Here is a 21,258-nt window from a genome sequence, read left to right as displayed (position 1 = left end):
AAACATTTTGCAATGGAACTGACTCCTTCAGTTGTGTAATTTTATACTTTGAATTTTCATATGCATATATAGGTTGTCCCAAAAGTCTTTAGTGCATTTTTAAGCTTTAATAGTGCAACTATTTTGTCATTAAGCTATGTAGTTTTGTAGCTTAACTATTTAATGTCTTAACTAAATAACCTAAGTAGCTTAAAACTTGTAATAGGCTAAAACTGCACTGAGACCTTTGGGACACTCTGTATACACAGACATAATATATGTTTATTATCCTTCATTCATATTTGAAGATGGGAGACTACTAATGGTGGGCATTAGCTGGGATTGATCTGATCAGCTCAACTGGTTATTGGAATGAGGCCGACCTTCCATATTTCCAACAAAGTCATCACTGTCTTCATTTTCCAGGGTTTTTACCTTTCTTCTTCCTTACCCTACATATCCATTCACTTGCCAATGCTTGTTAATTCCACCCCCTGCCACATCACTGGCATTCATCCCCTTCTCCCTGTTTCTAAAGCCAGCACCCTACTTGAGCCTGGACTCTAGCAATGCCCTCCTAATTGGTCTTCCACCTCTCTATCCATCATCCACTCAGCTGCCAAAGTGATTTTTCCCAAAATAAAGATCTGACCATTTCACTTCCCTATCTCAATAAACTATAGTAGCTCTCTCTTGACTCTAGGATAAAGTATAAATTCTTCTGGAGCATTTAATAAATGTTTGTTGATTGACTGTCAATCAACAGTTTGCTTCACTTTGTTCCAAGGCCACAGACTCCAAGTCAGACATCTCACAACGTGTGTCTTGGGCATAATGACGAACTTGTGCTATAGGGGGATTGGAATAGAAGGCCTCTAAGGCCCCTTTCAACCCTTCCTCTATGATCCTATGATAAAACTCTAATGAGAACCTCCATTTGGGCTCAGAGTTGCCAGCCTTTCTCTAACACTTATTCGATCAAGTTACCACTCTCCTGCCAAAACACTTTCAACGGCTTTGTATTGTCTGTGAGAGAAATTCCACATTACTTAGCTTAGCGTTCAAGGCCTTCCACAATTTGGTCCCAACCTGCCCTTCCAAAATCATCTCCCTCTGTGTTCTAGCCACACTAGTCCATCTCCTGAAGATACTAAGCACATTTCTGCCTGTGCCTTTGTTTGTGATGTTACCCCACTTTGAATGGCATACCATTCATTTCCATCTATGAACCTTCTTTAAGGCTCAGCCTAATACTACCTGTTCCATAAAGAGTTCTCTGGCTATTCAAACCCACATTAACATCTCCTTCCTCAGAATTCATAGCATTTGTTCTTCCAGCCACTCACTGTGCAACTGATCACATTTTGATGTCTCTTAAATTGTCATTTAACTCCCATTGTCACTTACTTTTTCATGGGGCTTATGGTCCCAATTGTCATAAGATCCTTCTGCTTTTTTATTTTATTTATTTGTTTGTTTTTCTCTGGATCCCCACAGTTCTTAGTGGAGGCCCTCGATAAATGTGTGGAATAAATAGGAAGACAACTCACTACAGTGGAAGAAGCACGGGCTTTGGGTTCAAATCCCAACTCTAACCCTTAGTACCTGTGTGTGCTTAGACAAATGAAGACCCTGAGTTGAAATATGACACTTAGTACCTACGTAATCTTGGACAAATTGCTTAACCTCCCTGGGCCTCAGTGTCTTTATCAGTAAGACAGGGGCATAGGGGTTGCTCAATTAGGCCTCTGGCCTTTCTATCTGTAAAAATTTAATCCTATTTCCAGGAGTTGAATCCTAGCTCTGTATCTTGCTCCCTATATGACTTTGGGGGAGCCTCTGGGTCTCCATTCCTTCTTCTATAAAATGGGGGAGGGGGGTCAATGAGTGAGTTAATAAACACTTATTAAATGCCTTCTATGTGTCAGGCACTGTACTAAGCACTGGGGATTTAAAGAAAGGCAAAAGACAGTTCCTGCTCTCAAGGAACTCAATCAACTGAATTAGAGCTTAGAAAGAATTAAGTTCTTTTCAACTCTAAATCCTATGAATGAATTCTCTGCTTGATTAAAGAACTGAGTATTTTTAATTATCACTTCAAGGGTTGAGATGTAAAGATCTGAAATTAATAAGATGGCTAGAGATGCTCACCAATCTCTCATTTCCCCACTGCCTAATATGTTTGCTCTTAGGCGTCTTCACGCCTTAACCATATTGTGTGATCCTTTTTTTTGTAAAAACAGACCTATGCCAACAGCCAGGACTCTCTGCTTCATAAACTTCTGCAAAGTCACCCAAATGAAGTTGTCTATTATCTATAAACAGTTTGTGACTTCTCATACTGGATTTGCTCTTTGGTGTGTCTCAGAAGCCCAGAAGAAAATAAAGGAGTGGATAGAGTGGCAAACATAGTCTTCAGGTGTCTCCTGTTACACAGAATCAAATTATTCTTTGTGTTTCATGGGTTAAAAAAAGCTTTGCCTTCTGTAAACTGTTGTAATCCCCCCCACCCCCATTAGTTTTCCTATAACCTTCTGTTTGGAGCTGGCAAGTGACATTTATTTCCTGTCCAAGCCCGTCCTCTTCCATTTGGTCATTTTCTCTCTTGCTTTCTTAGCTTTATTTCCTGGAGTTTTCAGGCAGGAAGCTGAGCTTTGGGAAAGAAGGGCTAGAGGTTGAGAAGAACTGGTCACCCTCACTTCCCTGGAACCAAAACTTAGAGACCCCAGCTCTGTTTTCATGTTCAAAAGGAAGGAGGCTGGAGGGTAACTGAGGTACAAAGATGCTTCTGTTGCCTTCTCACTTTCCTAGGGAGAAATCCAACTCAAGAGCACTTTAGCATTCACTCTGCCCCTCGGAAACACAAGACTGAGCCTATCAGTTTCCAACAATACTCATGTTTGTTCCAGTAGCCACGAATCCAACTCACTTAATAATGATAACTCAGTAAAACCTTAATGATTCAGACTACACTGGATGGTATTAAATGAGAATCACAGAAAGTCAGAGATGGAATAGGCCTCAGAGATCATCTAGTCCATCTCCATCATTCTCAACAGAAGAAAATTGAAACACAAAACAAATCCACGAGTTGCTCAAGGACCACAGTGTGAGCCAATGACTGAGCCACAACTGGACCCAAGTCTTCTGGCTTTTTCAGTGAGGGGTGGGGGGAGGGGAGGAGCAGGGAAGAGTATGGGTTGTCCTGGTCTGGATTTAAGTCTAAGCTTTGCAGAGTCCAAAAAAAAAAAAAGTTTTTTTTAAAGGTTCAGTTAAGCCAAACACATAGTCTGTTTTATTAGTCAGGCAACAAGCATTCATTAAGCACCCAGGCACTGTGTTCATACTGGAAATACAAAAAGAAAGGCAAAAACAATTATTACACTAATAAAATGTTAGATTCATTTTGACAAACTTTTTAAAGCACTAGGGCATATTGTTTACATGCAAAAATTGCTCAATAATGATAAACAATAACAATAATAATAGCCAGCACCTATATAGTGTTACTCCATTTGAACCTCACAACAACTTTGGGAGGTAGGTACATGAAGGAGTTCTTAGCTTGATCACTGCTTGGAATTTTGTTATTCTATGTACTTGAAAATAATAAGAATGTACCTTCTTTTTAAGTCTTTATTTCATTCTTTTCACTGACTGCTTTAAACTGGTCATCCCATCTTTCACCCTCAATTAGACAGATTACTGAGGTTTGCTTGGCAATTAGCAAATCATTCAGTTTCTTAGTAAAGGCCAAGATTCTACTAACAGAATAACTGATGCCCTTCTCAAGCAAAATTCTACCTCCTTTATTCTTTCTCCTTGTTGAAATTTTATTATAGAAGGGTGGCTTAGCCAAACCTATAGAATGAAAACTTGGTATCTGGCATTTTTTAACCTATCTTTTTCTTTCTTAGGATACATTGGAAATGTGCACCAAGGAAATTGAATTTAAATGTATACTATTTGCCCTCTGTTATTTCCACGCTGTGGTGGCAGAGAGGCGTAAATTTGGAGCTCAAGGTTGGAATAGGGTATACCCTTTCAACAATGGAGACCTAACCATCTCTATCAGTGTTCTTTATAATTACCTGGAAGCAAACCCCAAGGTAAAGAAAGGCTTGCCTGAGAAGAGCAACTCACATGCAGTGATGATAACAAAATCAATTTTCCCTTCCTGAGGTTGTGGGTTATCTATATGCCTGTTCTCTCTCCTCATGTCAGCTTTTTGTTAACATCACCACATCAGGGCAAGCCCTGTCCCATGTTAGGAACGCAGCTATATAGGGCAGCTTAAAGCAGAAGGCACAAGTGTGACCCTTGGTTCCTGAAAATGCTCCTGCCCTTTCCTGAACACACCAGGCCACATGGCAATCCTAAGGGTGTCTTTACCCTAGGATACACAATGATTGTGAGGGAGATACTCACCAGGTGTATCTGGCTGATGGGATTTTCTGCAGTAAGTCTGTGTCCTAATGAGAAAAAAAAATTCTACTCATCACTTTCTTTCCATTTCCACTACTCTAATTAATACAGGGCAGCTAGGCAGTGCAGTGGATAGAGTGCCAGGCCTAGAGTCAGGAAGACTCATCTTACTGAGCTCAAATGTGGCCTAAGGCACTAGCTGTGTGACCCTGGGCAAGTCACTTCACTGTGTTTGCCTCAGTTTCCTCATCTGTAAAATAAGCTGAAGGAAACAGCAAACCACTCCAGTAGCTTTGCCAAGAAAACTCCAAATGGGTTCATGAAGAGCCAGACACAAGTGAAACAATTCAACAACAAATTTCCACCTGCCTGCATTAGTGCTACCTATCAGGTCGCAATTGCTCCCACTTACTGCTATCTTCAAAACCATCCTTCGTGTCAGATTTATTGTTATGCCTAGATGTAGCCACATTCCTCCTCTGCTCAGACCCTTGAGTTGTTCCCCATTGCCAAAAGTTTAAATTCCTTAGCCTAGATTTAAGATCTGCAACTTGATATCATCTTTCCAGCTATAATTCTCAGTACTCTCCTCCAGGTGTGCCATTCTCCATAGTGTTCTCATGCTGGTTTCTACTCCTGCAGGCTCTCTCACCTCCTTCTACCTTCTACTGATTCTTACCTATCAAATTTCACAGCCTCCATAAAGCTTATCATGATTCCCAATCAAAAATGATTTCCCCCACCCTGTACTTGGTTTGTACCTTTTAAAATTCATTTAACGTACATCAGTTAGTTTTGTCACACCCCTTACTAGATTCTAAATTCCATGAAGGCAAGGATCATCCTATTCATCTTCATTTCTCCCCTAGCACAAAAGTACAACCCTTCACATAAGCATTTTTTTTGGGGGGGGGGTGTTAGGCAATGGGGTTAAGTGACTTGCCCGGGGTCACACAGCTAGTAAGTGTTATGTGTCTGAGGCCGCATTTGAACTCAGGTCGTCCTGAATCCAGGGCTGGTGCTCTATCCACTGCGCCACCTAGCTGCCCCCCCCCATATGAACATTTTTATAAATGCCAAAGCAGACAATAAATGATGGCTGAAGTTGTTTGAAATCATTCTTAAATGTTGAAATCAACTTAAAAGCAGAAAAACCAAAATCCTTGTCCAAGACAGCTAGAGTGTATTGAGAAGAGAAACCAAGATGACAGCTCCTAGTGCTGTTTGTAAAAAGATCATTGACTGAGGAGAAATTCAGCATTGAGGCTCAAGACCAACCCCAAAGCACCCCCGGTGGTTGAAGTTATACTGCAGGGCAATGCTTGTTAAGAGCTACAGTATGTTTCAAGGAAAGTCAGGCCTTCACGCTCGTACAAATTTGCACTTCAGAATCTCACACCATCACTGAGGCTGAGATTTTAAATCTAAATGCTTCATCTGGAATAGAAGAGTACCTCCCAAGAAATGCCACCCCCGATTTAGCACCTGCTTACTCTCATTTATTTTCTTTGAAATAAGGGCAGATAGTCGAAATATCAGGCCACACATGGTCAAGGCCTCCACTAGGGGGTGTGCAAGGGCAGGGAGAGGAGGTTGAAGCAGTAACATCTGATTTGTAAGCAGTCTACCGGATAGAGAAATCACTAATGATGGGTAAGAATGGATCTCTGAATTTCAGTCATTTCTTTACCCCAGTCTAGAGTTGCTTATAGATCTCCATAAAGCTCTAATGTAATTTACTCACATTTACATTACCAGGGAAAAGAAATTTCACAGTAATACCCTCACAAAAAAACTGAACCAAAAATCAGTCTTGTTTTCTCTTTTTGTTAAAGCAGCCTACCCATGAGGAATTTTAGTGGGCAGAAATGAGCTACAATAATAACTAGCATTCATATAGCAATTTAAGGTTTACAAATCTCTCATTTTATCCTTATAACAACCCTGGAAGGTAGTAGGTATATAATTATTATCTCCATTTTACACATGAGGAAATTGAGGCAGACAATGATTAATTGAGTTACCCAGGGTCACACAGCTAGCTAGTGTCTGATGCAGGATATTCATGTCTGTTCTAAAAAAGCATGGTACTGTGGGGACCCTGGAAAAAACTTTCAGAGAAAGGGTGGGTCTTTTTCATATATAAGATTCTAAGTGGAATTTCTAAAAATTACTAAAAACTTAGAATCATCTTTTAGTTAGAAGAAAAGATTTTTACCTGTTTGGCAGCTTTCTCTTTAGGAATTAGAAAGGAATACATTTTAGGCAGGAAGATGTTGGATTTTTTTTTAATTAAAGCACCTTATGAGCTTTAACTTCTCTACCTTCAACTTCCTCAATCTCCCCCCTCCAAAAAAAGGTATCAAAATCAGGTAAAAGTGACCCAGAAAACTAAAGGAAATGGGCCCTAGACAGATCAATGTACATCAAAACCCACACTAAAAATCACTTTTTCTCTTTCCTACTTTATCATTTTTCTACCTATGTTCATTGCTTAATCCTTCACCAGCTCACTTCCCTTCTCGTTTGGGCTTTGATCATAACTTGAGAATACTGGATGCATGACATTCAGGTACTGGCTCTGGTGACAGAGCACAAATCTAGCACTGGCCTCACTTGATGCCCAAATTCCCAAGTGACTGGCCTCATACCCAACCTGGTGCTTTCTCTGCTCCTTCACTTAAACAAAATAAACTTAACAAACACTTATTAATTACCTTATATGAGCTGGATACTAGGGTAGATAGACATCAAGTTCCCTCTCCTCAAAAGAGCTTGCAATCTACTCAGGAAAAATCATGTAGTGAAATGAGCCCTTGATTTAGTTGGGGGGAACTGTATTTAATTCCAGCTCTGCCATTTATTAGCTGTGTAACCTAGAGCAGAGATATCAAACATTTGGCCCTGCATTGTACTGTCAACCAAATTAAAATGTAATTGGGAAATATTTAACAAAGTAAAAAATGCAACAGAACATAGATAATGTTCATATTGTGATTCTTCTAAGTCAAGCAAATCATAGGGATCCTCATGTATGGTTTCGGGGGAAGAGAAGAGGGCACTGTATCACTGGCCCAGTGGGCGTAAATCACTTCACTTTTTGTGTCTCAGTTTCCTTATCTTTAAAATGAAAAAGTGACCTCTCTAAGGACAGCTTTAAATCTGTGATCCTATAAAAATTCTTAGGCTCCCCACAGGGGCTGACTGTTTTTGCTAGTAAAGCACTCAGTTACACTTTCTCACTCAACTAATTCCTGGCATTGAACTTACCCTTTGGAGTTGAGATGCACTTGGGGAAAAACAGTAATCAGGAAAGATAGCCGAAATCTTCCATATCTCATAAGGCCAACATTTAGGAACCCTTCATTGCTTAAGTATTTCAGCTATGTACAGAATTGGGATGATACATAGAAAATAGCAACCCTGAGTTCAATGGGAAAATAAGACTGTATGTACCCCCCAAAATTTCAAATTTGGGGAAATAAGGAAAGCAAGCAAGCAACTACTCTAGATGCTGGTAAAACAGACAGGAAAGAGGAAGAACAATGACAGCTTAGTTTAAAGAGAAAGTGAAAAGCCATGAGAAGAACAGATGCTGCAATTAACAAACATTGATTAAGCTTCTAACTGCCAATTACAAAGAAAATTAAATATGTAGGGAAAAAGTGAACATTCTTCTCCTGACCTCTCTGTGCCTCTCCTAAGGTGCCATGGGATGATCTACGCTACCTTTTCGGGGAAATTATGTACGGAGGCCACATCACAGATGACTGGGACCGCCGGCTCTGTCGGACATACCTGGAAGAATACATTCGAACAGAAATGCTGGAAGGAGAGTTGTTCTTGGCCCCTGGATTTTTGATCCCTCCCAACTTAGATTACAAAGTGAGTAGCCAAGTTCCTCAAGGATGGCTAACAAATTAAACATAAGCAATATGGTAGCAGAAAAGGTTAATGCCACTCTGGTGGGCTCTCTAATAAGAGCCTTTCAATATAAATGGAATATCAATAATTGAGCAAAGAACCAAGGCAACTAAAATAACCTAAGATCTGAAATGCATCCTACCGTAAGAGGGAATGGAAATTTCCTACTTGTAGCAGGGGAGGAAGTGGGAGCAACCATAAATGGTATGGGGATTTGGGACTGGTGAAGAGGCTGGAACCAGCGTTTGAGAAGATCACATACAAAAACTGTTTATTAACGTGAGGGACATTGTCTAGTTGCATCAGTCTCCCAGCATCTTCCTGTTTTGGGATGCATCCCTTTCTTAAATTCTATTAACATCTTTTTTTTTCCCCCAGGGTTACCATGAATACATAGATGAAAACTTGCCGCCTGAAAGTCCTTATTTGTATGGTCTGCACCCCAATGCAGAAATTGGCTTTCTGACGGTCACCTCTGAGAAGCTATTCCGAACTGTTCTGGAAATGCAGCCCAAAGAGTCTGACACAGGAGGAGGGACGGGAGTGTCTCGGGAGGAAAAGGCAAGAAATTTTTAGTTAAATATTTCAGACAGGGGCAGCTAGGTGGCGCAGTGGATAGAGCACCGGCCCTGAAGTCAGGAGGACCTGCGTTCAAATCCGACCTCAGACCAAACACTTGACACTTACTAGCCATGTGACTATGGGCAAGTCACTTAACCCCAATTGCCTAAAAAAATAAAATTAAATAAATAAATAAATAAATATTTCAGGCAGATTGAAGTAAAGGACAAATAAGAAACTTTTGACTTCTTGGTTCTCAAATCACAAAAAGCCCAAAAGCTGGTTGCTATAGAATTCTTCCTTCAAGGTCTCTCACTTCATGCTATATAAATGAGGAAACATTAGCAACCTCTAGAGATCCTTGATAATTAGGAATTGGGACTGAGATAAATTTTTTAAAAGAAAAAAATCATGCAAATGCCTCTTCATGAGTTCTGCTGAAACCTGCCAAACCCTAAAGATTACAAAAGGCATAGAGAATATCATCCTGCTTTAGCTGAACCCCAAAGGACCAACCACCTTCTGGCAGCACCCAGGTTAGGCCTATCCTTGTCTTTCCTTCAGGAGCCCTGAGTCATAGATATTTTGGTCAAGAATGCTGACCTTACACATAGGAAGACATGAAGTGTTTTTTGTTTTTTTACTTTCACAACTATAATTAAATAACACAAACCAAAGACTCTCTGGCCTAGAGACAAGCTACCAGTAATGGAGACATGTTGGGGCTTTGCAGGTCAAATCTGTACTGGATGAGATCCTTGAGAAGCTCCCAGAGACATTTAACATGGCAGAGATCATGTCAAAGGCACCTGAAAAGACACCCTATGTGGTAGTAGCCTTTCAAGAATGTGAGAGAATGAACATCCTGACTAATGAAATGCGCCGTTCACTGAAGGAGCTGAATCTGGGATTAAAGGTAAAAAAATATGAAGTGGAAGTGAAGATGTGGCTTAGGGAAAAGAGCCCCCATGGCAGGCGTGGCTCACTATCCTGCCAAACAAACAAACAAAATCCCCAAGTCCCTAAAAGATACAGCTTTATCTCAGGCCCATTAGTTACTATCTCATTCCCTCACATCACTCCCTAATATAGTGCTCTCTACATGGACCTGTATCTTAAATACTATGGAACTGGATCAAGTGAATAGTCAGAGAACTTAGAAGCCCACCATAATCTGTAGCCAGCAGGTCACTGATCTTCTAGGCAGTCTAGGGTTCCCCTTTTGCCATAAGTGCAATCATTAGAGGCAGCTGATGGTACAGTGGCTAGGGCATTGGGCCTAGAGTCAGGAAGACCTCAGTTCGAATTTATTAGCTACATGACCCCTGTCACATAAATCTGTTCGCCTTGGTTTTCTCAACTGTAAAGGGAGGATAATAAAATCACCTACCTCACAGGGGTGTTGGGAGGCCCAAATGAGACAATATTTGTAAAAAAATATAAAAAGCGCAGCACTGGCACACAGTGGGTGCTATATAAATGCTTATTTCCTTCCTTCCATTTCTGAAACAGAACATGTACATATAGTAGTTAGGCACTTACCAGGCTCACACTAGTCTTCATAATAAGATCTGCGTGGCTCCATTGCCACAGCAAAGTAAGGATACACTCACCTTCAGTCAAGTGAAATGACAGGTCAGCCTTCTGTCACATTCACAATACATGTGATGATGAGAACTGGGGAAAATGGCTGACATCAGCCTCTCTCTACCTGGGTTCCTCAGGGGGAATTAACCATAACAACAGACATGGAAGAACTTTCCAATTCGCTATTTTATGACAACGTGCCCGAGGCATGGGTAGCTCGGGCTTACCCCTCCATGATGGGTCTGGCAGCTTGGTATGCTGACCTGATTCTTCGGATCAGGGTGAGTAGTTTCTTCTTCTCCAGCTTCTCTGCTTGGCCCAGGATGAAGGATCTCTAAAGGCTCTAACTCCCAGGGCCTGCTAGGAGGAGAGGCCTTGAGGAGGGAAACAGTTTCCCTCCAAAGTCTCCAAAACCACAGTTATCTTAGCCCTTTGTCATTACATGGCAGGAAGGGCCTGGCCCACAACCCTCAAGGCTTCCTGTAACAATGGAAGCATTTCCTCTTTAAAAAATAAAATAAACAAGTATGAAGGGAGAGCAGTTTCTGCCAACATGAATATCGTGAGATATTCCCAATGTGATCAAGGGTAGACAGAGTGAAGTGTGTACAGGGTTGAGTCTCCTGCCGCACCAAGCAGGATGACTTGAGTGTCTTGGGTTGGAACATCTAACCCAATTAGGCTCCAACGTTAAGTAAGTCCCTTCTTGACCCTTCTCTTCCCGTTCCCTCATTTAAAATGGAGCCAAACAGTAAACCTACGTCATACATAGGAAGGCAGCAGAGCTTCATTGATTGCTATTTGTAAAGCCCTCTCAGCTCTCTGGCTGGAAGGCAAGGGAAGGAAGCATTCTAGCATTCCCTTTGCTTAGTGAGGCCAGAGGCTGAGGGCTGGTTATTCACAAGTGTCCTTTCATGTTTCCTTCCAGGAACTTGAGGCTTGGACAACAGATTTTTCCCTGCCCACGACAGTGTGGCTGGCTGGCTTCTTTAATCCCCAGTCCTTCCTCACAGCCATCATGCAGTCCATGGCCAGGAAGAATGAGTGGCCACTGGATAAGATGTGCCTTGCTGTGGAAGTGACCAAGAAAGCCAAGGACGACATGACTGCCCCTCCAAGGGAAGGTGCCTATGTGAATGGCCTCTTTATGGAAGGTAAAAAGGGTCCCAGCAACCTAACAAAACTCTTAAGAGTTCCACTCAGTTCAAACAGATGAGACATGTAGCTCTCAGCAAGGAATCATGCAAAGTTGGGCTCTGGAAGCAGTGAAGGGTGAATGCTGCTTTCAGTAGATGCAGTCTGATTCATGACTTGGAGGTGGACAGAAAAGGGAAAGTATGATTCTGAGAATACACTCCAATAGGACCAAAGAGACAGAAACCATTCTGTATGGCTTGGGTTTATTTATTCATTTATTTGTTTTTGCAAGAGGCCTGGTATTTCATTAGCATAGAAAGTTTCCAGGAAGCTACTTCCTCTACCAATGCACATCAGCACCTTCTCTCTAGCTCCCTCCCTAAGAGTTCTAAGTGACCTGCCCAGTGCAGCACAGCCAGGATGTATCAGAGTCAAGATTTGAACCCAAGTCTTTCTGATTCCAAGGCTAGCTCTCTAGACACTATGCCATGTTGCCTCTTGCAAAATGCAACCCTTTTATAAGAATGTTTAAAACCTTCTGATTTAAAACCTTTTGAAAAGCAATAAGGAAAAAGGTCCTTCTAGGCTCTGAAAGGTCAGGGAGCTCAGGATTATAAGTTTATGTGACTTCCAAGTGATGACTTTAAGTGTCTTTTCCCCTGACACAAAAGGGTTGCAGGAAAGTGAGCATACAGGTTAACTGCCCTCCTCTTCTAAAGTTAATTTCCAAAAAGTTTTCCATGCATATGGAAAACAAAGAAGCTAAAGGGAGAGGGGCTGTGTGCAAGCTTCTCTAAAAAGGCATGTGGGAGGAGAGGGAGGTTGGGTAGGTCACTCCCTGGAGTTCGTTGAGCTGAATTTCAAAAATTCTACACCCTCTGCCCAAACCTTTTCCTCACCTTCTCCCTCCCACCAACTGATGAATGACTGATTTTATTTTATCCCTTAATTCTGGGGAAATGTCAGTGTAATGCCAACAGGAGCAGAGGGGACTCCCCATTTCTCACATCATTGAAGAAAGGCACAGTTGCAACCACTTGTCAGTATTTATTTTGGAATTTCAGGCAGGAAATATAAACATCATTAAATAGGATGAGTAGAAATAATGGTTTAGTTAAAAGCATATCTCTTTAATAATTTTATATATATCATACATATATAGAGTGTATATATATATATAAAATTATATAAATTATATATGTAGAATGTATATATACACACAAGACAGACATTAAGTATGAAGGTCTCCAATGATACTCAGCTAGAGCTGTGATTTCCTGCCATAGCAAAGAAAAGGCTGATGGATCAGGCTCTGGAAAGACCACAGTTTTAAACAGATGAAACCCAAGGAACTTCATTCATCTGAAGCTTTTGTGTTAAGCAGTTCCTGAGTGCATAGTGAGATATGCGAGTCAGTTGTAACGTGCGCGTAATTACCCCTATGAAACCCTATTTTTAGCAAATTCCATTTTTAGCTATTTCTGTGACAGTTCAGGCTCTGGAAAAAAGCCTCTACCCTGCAGGAGCCAAGACTTGTGTCCCATAAGCACTTCTCCAAGGCCAGGAAGGGGCAAATACCAGGCCTCTCTCCCTTTCTCCCCTTCCCTGATTTATTGCCAGCACACCAAATGAGAAATAACGGCCTTCACACAGGCCCTGAGCCTGAGCCACGTTGTTGATTGCAGGGGCTCGCTGGGATACCCAAAGTGGAGTCATTGCAGAAGCTCGGCTGAAGGAGTTAACACCACCCATGCCCGTCATCTTCATCAAAGCCATTCCTGTAGACCGTATGGACACCAAGAACATATATGAATGTCCTGTCTACAAAACCCGAATCCGTGGGCCCACTTATGTCTGGACCTTTAATCTAAAGACCAAAGAAAAGGCAGCTAAGTGGATTCTAGCAGGTGTTGCATTGCTTTTACAGGCTTAACTTTCTCCCTGGATTCTATGTATGCTGCCCATAAACCTCTTGTGCCAGATGAATGGCCTAACCACAATTCCGAATTAGAAACTCACAACTTATATTTTTTTTTAAACAGGGGTGATGTGGGTTTTTGGTGTTTTGCTTTTTATTTTTCCCTTAAATAATCAAGTTGTTTTTAGCAAAGAACATCTGTATTAACTGGGGAGATGGGGCATCAGATTAAAGTATTAATACCAATTAGTTGTCTTATTTACTTGCATTTGCTCAAGCCCTGAAAGCCACCAGAAATAGGCTACCTGGGGTAAGGGGACCAATTCCCAGCAGTCAAGGGAAAACATCCCAAGAACCAACGGTATGGTCTTGACTTCCCAAAAGTCCCTAGGTTTATTTCTAAACACAGCCGCTCTCTGGCCACTTTACACAGAGCTGAGCACGGATCACAAAACAAGAATCAGAAGCAGGTCCCCCAACCTACCAGTGCCTACTATGACAATTCTTAGATCTGTTAAGTGTTGAGGAGACCATCTTTCCTGTTCTTATTGTAACTAACACTATTTGGGGATAGGCTATTCCATGAAAACGTGTTTCTAAATAACTCAAGCTTTGTGGTCCAAATGCCAAAACTTTTCTTGCATTTACTATTTTTGATGGAACTGTTATAAGATATATTTCCCTACCTTACTGAATATAATGACCAGTCCTCTTCTCAAAAAGATTCAGTGGCTCTCCAGCATAAAATAAAAACTCCTCTTTGGCATTTTAAAGCCTTTCACAATCTCTCTCCAACCAGAGCTTCCGAGGCACAATCACATACTACTCCCATATGCTTCTCCCACAAAAATGGCCCATCATTGTCCCTCCATGCAGGATGTTTATCTCTCACTTTCACAGATTTCCCCAATGCCTGAGAAGCTCCTGTTCCTCACCTCTACCTCTTAGAATCCTTAGATCATTTTAAGGTTTGGTTCAAGTGCCATCATCTTCAAGAGGCCTTTACACAAGTTTTTTTTGTTTTGTTTTTTAATGACCAGTCATCTGCCCTAAAACTATCCTACTGAAAGGTAACATAATATATTCTGTTGGGAGGTAGAGATGATGGATTCAGACTTGAGGCCTGGGTTCCAAATCTAGTTTCTTCCTATTTAAAATGATGCAGCTCTACTAGATCAGCAAAAGTGACTATTTTGTACTGACGTTTATTCAGTCTGAAGAAATTAAGTTATTACTAAAGCACTGGGGAAAAGGAATTTTATGAATACAAGCTGAATGGTAAGAGGTAGCACCATGTCTTACTAGCCATCTAAGTAAAGGTATAGCAGTTGTTTTATTTAGAATCATAAATGACTCTGTCTTCAGCCTGTGTTCTTCTATACTGGGGTAGGGGGAAGGAAAAGGCCTACATGAGGCCCAGGCCATTTAGAATCAGAAGTAATGCTGCCCAGAAAGGTAGAGATCTGGCTAGGAAAAGCTAGCTTTAAAAAGAGAACAAGGTAGGTCTAGAGAAGATCTAAAGAGAACAGTTTAGAGAAAATTTTCAGGTCATGAACGAAAAGTGATCTTCAAGTAACACGTATGTTACAGACTCTGGGATAAATGTGAGATAAGAAAAAGTCACCCTCAGCTGTGTGGAAGGCTTTAAAAGACAAATGAAGAAGAGTCTTCTGAGAATGTCTGCATCTTATGACTTGGGCTTGGAGTTCTAAGATCATCATTTTTTTCCTCTAATAGTTAAATACTTAAAATTATCCTGTATGAATAAGTGGTAAGGGAAACTCTGAATTCAGAATAATTTACTAAAATGTTGGGGTACAGAGCCCCTTCATGCCAAGCTAGACAATTTGCACACAACTGGGGTCAAACCTCCATATTCTCCCCCTACCTGCTAAGTGGCAAGAGATTCTCGTCCCTATGTGGCTGTTGCTTTGAGTCCGGGGAAAGCTGGGGTTCAAATCCCACCTCTGAACTTACTCCATCTGTCAAAGAGAGGTAGTGATATAGATATCTATATCTATATCCATATCTGTAGCACCCCCTCACAAGGCTGAGATGCAGGGCACCCTGTAAATGTTTAGAGTAATAAATGTCAGCTATTACTACCTCTATTATAATAGAAAGGAAGAACTATGTTAGGAAGTGCGTGGCATCCTCAAATAGCAGGGGTGGTCCTGTTGTGCCTGGCCATGGCTAGATCACATCTAAAATATCCTATTCAGTCTTGGACACATTTTAGGAGGAAATGATGAAATGATTAAGTGGAAGGAACCCAAGAAGGGCCTCAAATTCATGTCACATAATAATTGGTTGAAGGTTCTAGATATGTGTTAACTTGGAAAACAGAAGATTCAGGGTAGACGACAGCTGTCTTAAAAAGGATAAGACTTGGGGCAACTAGGTGGCGCGGTGGATAGAGCACCAGCCCTGGAGTCAGAAGGACCTGAGTTCAAATCCGACCTCAGACACATGATACTCCCTAGCTGTATGACCCTGGGCAAGTCACTTAACCCCAATTGCCTTGCCAAAAAAAAAAAAGGATAAGATTTTGTTTTGCCTTGGCCCCAGGGACAGAAAGAGAAACAACTGATACTGATTTCAAAGGAAAAGATTTAGGCTTGGTATAATGAAATACTTTATACAATTAGACCCTTCCAAAAAGGGAATGGACTGCCTTGGAAAGTAATAGGAAGTCTTCCAGAAAAAGTCCAAACTGGATTCAGTGCCCTCTGAAGTCCCATTCAATTCTGAAATTCTGTAAGAGTCTATGCTCAGAGTAGGAGGAGTAATCTGTACCCCACCTTCTGGTGTCCAAAGGGAAAACATGCTAGTCTTTTTTGCGTTTACCTAGGCCAAGATAAGGTACAGATAGCTGTCCTACCCACCATGGTATGGCCAACTGACCAAATTATCTCCAAATGTTTTAGAGAATGATTCAGCTTAAAGGCTAAGATAAATGCCTAAAGTAAAATGAGGGTTAGAAAGGAAACTGTTTTACAACTTAAAATTGCTTTGATGACTGAGAATTTGCTTTTCTGTGACTGATTTTTAACAGTGCTCATTTCTGATTTTTCTAGTACAAAAGGAGTTACTGTCCTAGGGCAGAGGTTTTCTTGATGAGAGGGCACCTCCAGAGTGGTAGTTTGAATCATCAGAGAACAAAGAGAATGAAGTCAGAACATAAAGCTAGAACTGCTGATTTTTTTTTTTTTGGTTAGGCAACGGGGTTAAGTGACTTGCCCAGGGTCACATAGCTATTTGGTGTTATGTGTCTGAGGCCAGATTTGAACTCAGGTCCTCCTGAATCCAGGGCCAGTGCTCTATCCACCGTGCCACCTAGCTGCCCCAGAACTGCTGATTTCTTAAACTGTAGCCATGTAACAAGAGTGCTTACATTGGCCCCACCTGATCTAAAGGAATGCTAAACCTGTTGATCTAAGGTCTCTATCCACGGCCCTTACTGCCTCTGTACATTCCTTTGGCTTCTCCAGTCTCCTCGCTTTACAGGATGATTTAGTAACTACTTTGAAGCCTACCCCTGACAAATGGTGCATGGTTGCTTTGGGGTAGTTGCTGGTTGTCATAGGCTCCACCATATACCAAATCTGCATGGTTAATAGGGGTATTTGATGGGGATGGGGGAATGGTATCCCCCTGGCCTGAAAGCTCCTTATCACTGGGAAATTCCAAAGTAAAAAGCAAAGCCACTGGATACTAGAATAACCAACAGCTACAGCTAGAGAGACAGAGGGCAAAAGCTAGTCCTCTAACAACAGACTCTTTCTAGAACCCAACCTGAAAGGATTATAGTCCAAGTCAAAGATCAGATGAAGAAGAGATTTAACCCAGATAAAACCTGGAGCTATTATTCTCGTCAATCCTTCTGGGTATCAAAGACAGAGGGGTCCCTTACTACCAAGGGTCACTATCCTTTTGGATGCTACTATTAACTAGCTGATACACATTTAGAGCATCTCATCTCCTTAGCTGCAAGTCAGATGAACGTCAGTGAGACGTCAGCAAGAAAGCTAGCCCAGGATCTGATTCCTTAGATGCCTTTTGCTAGCAAGCTATTAGCTACAGCTGGCGATGGCAAAAGGCCAGGGTTGTTTTCCCAACTTGCAGTGTCAGAAGACAAAAAGTTGAAATTATCTTTTCACCACCTTAATGGGAACTGGTCCTTTCCCTCCAGCAGAGGAAATCTGCAGCATGAATACATCAAGCATTTACTAAGCACTTACTATATGCTGCAAAATACTTAGTTGGAAGATGAGAACATTCTTTCTTAAATTTATCATTTCCCTCATCAATAACAGGGAACAAATTTGGCCTCAGTAGAGGCCAAAAAAAATAAGTTTTGAGATGAAAACTATTCAAATCTTTAAACACTGTTTTGGATTCACCCAAGGGGAGTGATGAAAAAGACTTCAGGTCTCTGAGGGAATGGTACTGAGCTAAACTCTGCTTCAAGCTGAAATGATCAAAACAATGGTGAGACTCAGTAGAGAAGGGCAGAAATCTCACCTACCAAATGGTCGTAAGGTTCTGTCCTCAGAAGAAATTCTTAATCAGCGGAGTCACCATCTTCACCCACAGCTTCACATACCGACTTGGCTGCTCAAAGGTGGCTGATGACACCAAACCTGACCTTCGGTAAAGCTGCTCCTGTTCCTAGAGAACAAAAAAACATCACTAGTCAAATTCCACCTAGCACCAGCCAAGCAAGAGCAACCTACTGGTCACAACCAAGAATTTTCTTTTTAAAACAATGAACAAATGCTCAGCATAGAACTCTCAGGATGGTAACCATAAAACAGCTACAAAATTCCAATTATGACTTAGAGCAGGAGACAGCAAAGAATTAAGTACGATAGCCTGCAAACTAACAACGATTTTTTATATTTTCAAATTCAATAAAAGTTTACTTTAAAATATAAAAATTATCCTTAGCTTGAAGGGGGTGGGGAATATGAAAAGCAGGTGAGCCTCATTTGGCTGGAGGACTGTAGTTTGCTGACAAGGTGATGATTTCAAGGTGAGCCCTTTTCAAGGTACCTGGGCTTGGTGAAGATTCCACAGTGTTAAGGATTCCACAAAAGGACTAAGACAGTCCTCTAGTCTAGACAAAGTTAGGATGGAGAGTGACAAGGATGAAGAAGATAAGGATGACTCTGAAGAAGTAGCTATGGATACCACACATGCCAAAGGGAAGACTGCTGCTGGGAAAGCCAAGGAATCTGAGGAAGAGGGGGAAGACAAGGAAGATGAAGACAAAGATGAGGAGGATGAAGAAGATGATGAGGAAGAGTCCGTGTAAAAACACCAGGAAAAAGGAAATGGGCAAACAGAAGGCCCTAAAGCCAAGAAAACAGAAACTGGATGCTGAAGCATCCACAAATTGCACTTTCTTTACGGGTAACCTGAACTTCAGCAAAACCGCTTCGGAGCTAAAAACCGGCATCATGGACTTCTTTGCAAAAAAGGACCTTATCGTTGTGGGTCCCTGCACTGGCACCAACAGGAAGTTGGCTAAGTGGAATTTTAATTTGCTGAAGACATGGAAAAGGCTCTGGAACTCAGTGGCTCCAAAGTGCTTAGCTCTAGAAATTAAGCTGGAAAAAACAAAAGAGAACAAGAAAGACTGAGATGGGGGCAACAAGGTGGCCCAGTGGATAGAGCACTGGCCCTGAAGTCAGGAGTACCTGAGTTCAAATCCAGCCTCAGACACATAACACTTACTAGCTGTGTGACTCTGGGCAAGTCACTTAACTCCAATGGCCTCACAAAAAAAAAAAAAAAGACCGAGATGCAAGGACTCTTTGTCAAGAATTTGACATATAAAGTAATTTAAGGGGAGCTCAAAGATGTGTTTGAAGAGGCTATAGGTCAGGTTGGTCTGCACCAAGGATGGGACCCCCCAAAGGAATTTGCCTATGTAGAATTTTAAGATGGAAGCAGATGTGGACAAGGCCTTGGAAGAGAAGCAGAGAACTGTGATTGATGGCTGAGGTGCTCATTCTGGACTAATGGCAGAAAACTCAAGGACAAGAAAACTCCAGAGGTGGGAAGAATAATTCTTGGGGTAGGACAACAGCAAGCTGGCAGACTCCAAGACGCTGGTGCTCAACAACATCACCTACAGTGCCACCGAGGAGAGTCTGCAAGAAGTCTTTGAAAAAGAGACATCTATCAGCTTGCCCCCAAAAAACCAAGGCCAACCTAAAGGGTACAAGTTTATTGAATTTGCCTCTGTGGAAGACGCAAAAAAAGCCTTGAATTCTTATAACGACATAGATATTGAAGGCAGAGCCAAATGGCTGCAGCTGAAATGACAGATGGCCACTAATGCAGCCGCCACTAATGCAGCCCCAAGGAACCAGTCCTACAAAACCCTGCTTATCAAAGGTCTGTCCAAAGACACGAATGGAAGAAATGTCAAAAGATTCATTTCATGGCTCTGCGGGTGCCAGGATAGTCACAGACAAGGAGATCGGTCTTCAAAAGGTTTTGGTTTTGTGGACTTCAACTCAGAGTTAGACACCAAAGCTGTGAAAGAGGCCATGGAGGACGGGGAGATTGATGGAAACAAAAGTAACCCTGGTAACAAAGTAACCCCTCGTGGCTTTGGGGGCCGAGGAGGTGGCTGAAGCAGCCCAGGGGCTTTGGTGGCAGAAGCCAAGGAAGCTTTGGAGGCTGGGGCAGTTTCTGAGGAGGAGGAGAAGACAACAGGCCACAAGGAAAGAAGACATGTGAACAGACTCTGGTGGGGTTTATCCTGTCATCTAATCACTGACGGAGTCTTTTGAGGACATTCCAAGATGGATAGGTAGTCTGGGGTAGTCTTGGAAAAGCCTGGATGACATTTCAAGGGAGAGAGTGAGGCAGTTTTGACTGGATAAATGTTCCATATAAACTTTTTGGAGAGACAGGTGATAGCTGTTGGGAGGTCACCTTTTTGTACGAGTTGTCTTGAGTTTATGATGTTATACCACCCCATGTACAAAACCATTTTTTTCCCCTTTAAAAAAAAAGCACACGCACATACAAAAAATACTATTTTTTCCAGTCAGTTGTAAATATCTTCAGGGCAAGAAATCTTTTATCCCTCTCCAGCCCCCAAGCCCAATACCTTCCATGTTACCCAGCCCAGCACCAAACACTCAGGAAACTGAGTACCCAGCCATCTCAGGTTTGATAGCTGTTATTTCTACATCAGAAGACTCCAGCAACTTAATATGAATACAGGACTAAGAGCAACCCCAGCCACATAAAACAGAAACCCATGACTCCTGTAAAATCTTGGGGACTGGAATGAAGTTGAAGTTATTTTTTTTAAGAATATGACAGAAACATAAAGCCTAACCTAACTTCTTCCTTTTGTTAATCTATTACATATCCTTTCTGATCTTTTTCCTTGAGCATGAAAACAGTTTGTTACCCCAGGGACGATGTAATGGTTTCAGATAAACAGAGGGACCCTACTTCAGCTCTGTGTCACAAAAGGATGTAATAATCCTGCCTTCTAATTGTGTTGCTCCCAGGGTCCAAATCCCTGGCTGGGGCTGATGACACAGAATCCAGCTCTAGTCTCAAGAGGCTGGTTTGAAGAGCTCTCCACAGACTGGGCTCCAGCTTTATGCTTTCAAAATGAATAAGCAGCCAAGATTTCAATTAAATTACCAGAAACACTTGAATTTCCTCACAGGCTCCACCATACAGATGCAAGA

General features: G+C 41.7%; 2 protein-coding genes and 2 pseudogenes across 6 annotated transcripts in view; 3 read left to right on the top strand and 1 right to left on the bottom strand.

Annotated features, from left to right (window-relative positions):
• DNAH17 (dynein axonemal heavy chain 17) overlaps nt 1-13,780 on the top strand; it is a 224,254-nt gene extending 210,474 nt beyond the window's left edge. For both annotated transcript variants that reach the window (XM_020966020.2, XM_078155824.1), the window contains 7 exons: nt 3,897-4,088; nt 8,110-8,289; nt 8,707-8,889; nt 9,623-9,805; nt 10,614-10,757; nt 11,405-11,630; nt 13,299-13,780. In XM_020966020.2, the coding sequence (XP_020821679.1) occupies nt 3,897-4,088; nt 8,110-8,289; nt 8,707-8,889; nt 9,623-9,805; nt 10,614-10,757; nt 11,405-11,630; nt 13,299-13,546 (1,356 nt within the window). In that variant the 3' untranslated portion in view covers nt 13,547-13,780. The remainder of the gene's footprint in view (nt 1-3,896; nt 4,089-8,109; nt 8,290-8,706; nt 8,890-9,622; nt 9,806-10,613; nt 10,758-11,404; nt 11,631-13,298) is intronic.
• Nucleotides 12,641-21,258, bottom strand: part of PGS1 (phosphatidylglycerophosphate synthase 1) — a 50,018-nt gene continuing 41,400 nt past the window's right edge. The window contains exons 9-10 of one of the 4 annotated variants that reach the window (XM_020966027.2): nt 18,056-18,202; nt 12,641-13,391 (exon numbers count right to left, since the gene is read on the bottom strand). In XM_020966027.2, coding sequence (XP_020821686.1) covers nt 18,083-18,202 — 120 coding nt within the window. In that variant the 3' untranslated portion in view covers nt 12,641-13,391; nt 18,056-18,082. Of the gene's footprint in view, nt 13,481-13,877; nt 15,514-18,055; nt 18,203-21,258 lie in introns of those variants that run through there. The other 3 variants (XM_020966028.2, XM_020966026.2, XM_020966029.2) reach the window with 3 other exon arrangements.
• Nucleotides 18,666-19,176, top strand: LOC144454138 (nucleolin-like; annotated as a pseudogene).
• On the top strand, nt 19,338-20,324 carry LOC110193963 (nucleolin pseudogene; annotated as a pseudogene).

The sequence above is a fragment of the Phascolarctos cinereus genome, unplaced genomic scaffold (assembly GCF_003287225.1).
Source record: "Phascolarctos cinereus isolate Bilbo 61053 unplaced genomic scaffold, phaCin_HiC Scaffold_5;HRSCAF=322, whole genome shotgun sequence".
Taxonomy (NCBI): Eukaryota; Metazoa; Chordata; class Mammalia; order Diprotodontia; family Phascolarctidae; genus Phascolarctos; species Phascolarctos cinereus.
Note: the sequence above shows the minus strand (reverse complement) of the source record. Positions and strands in the feature narration are given on the sequence as shown.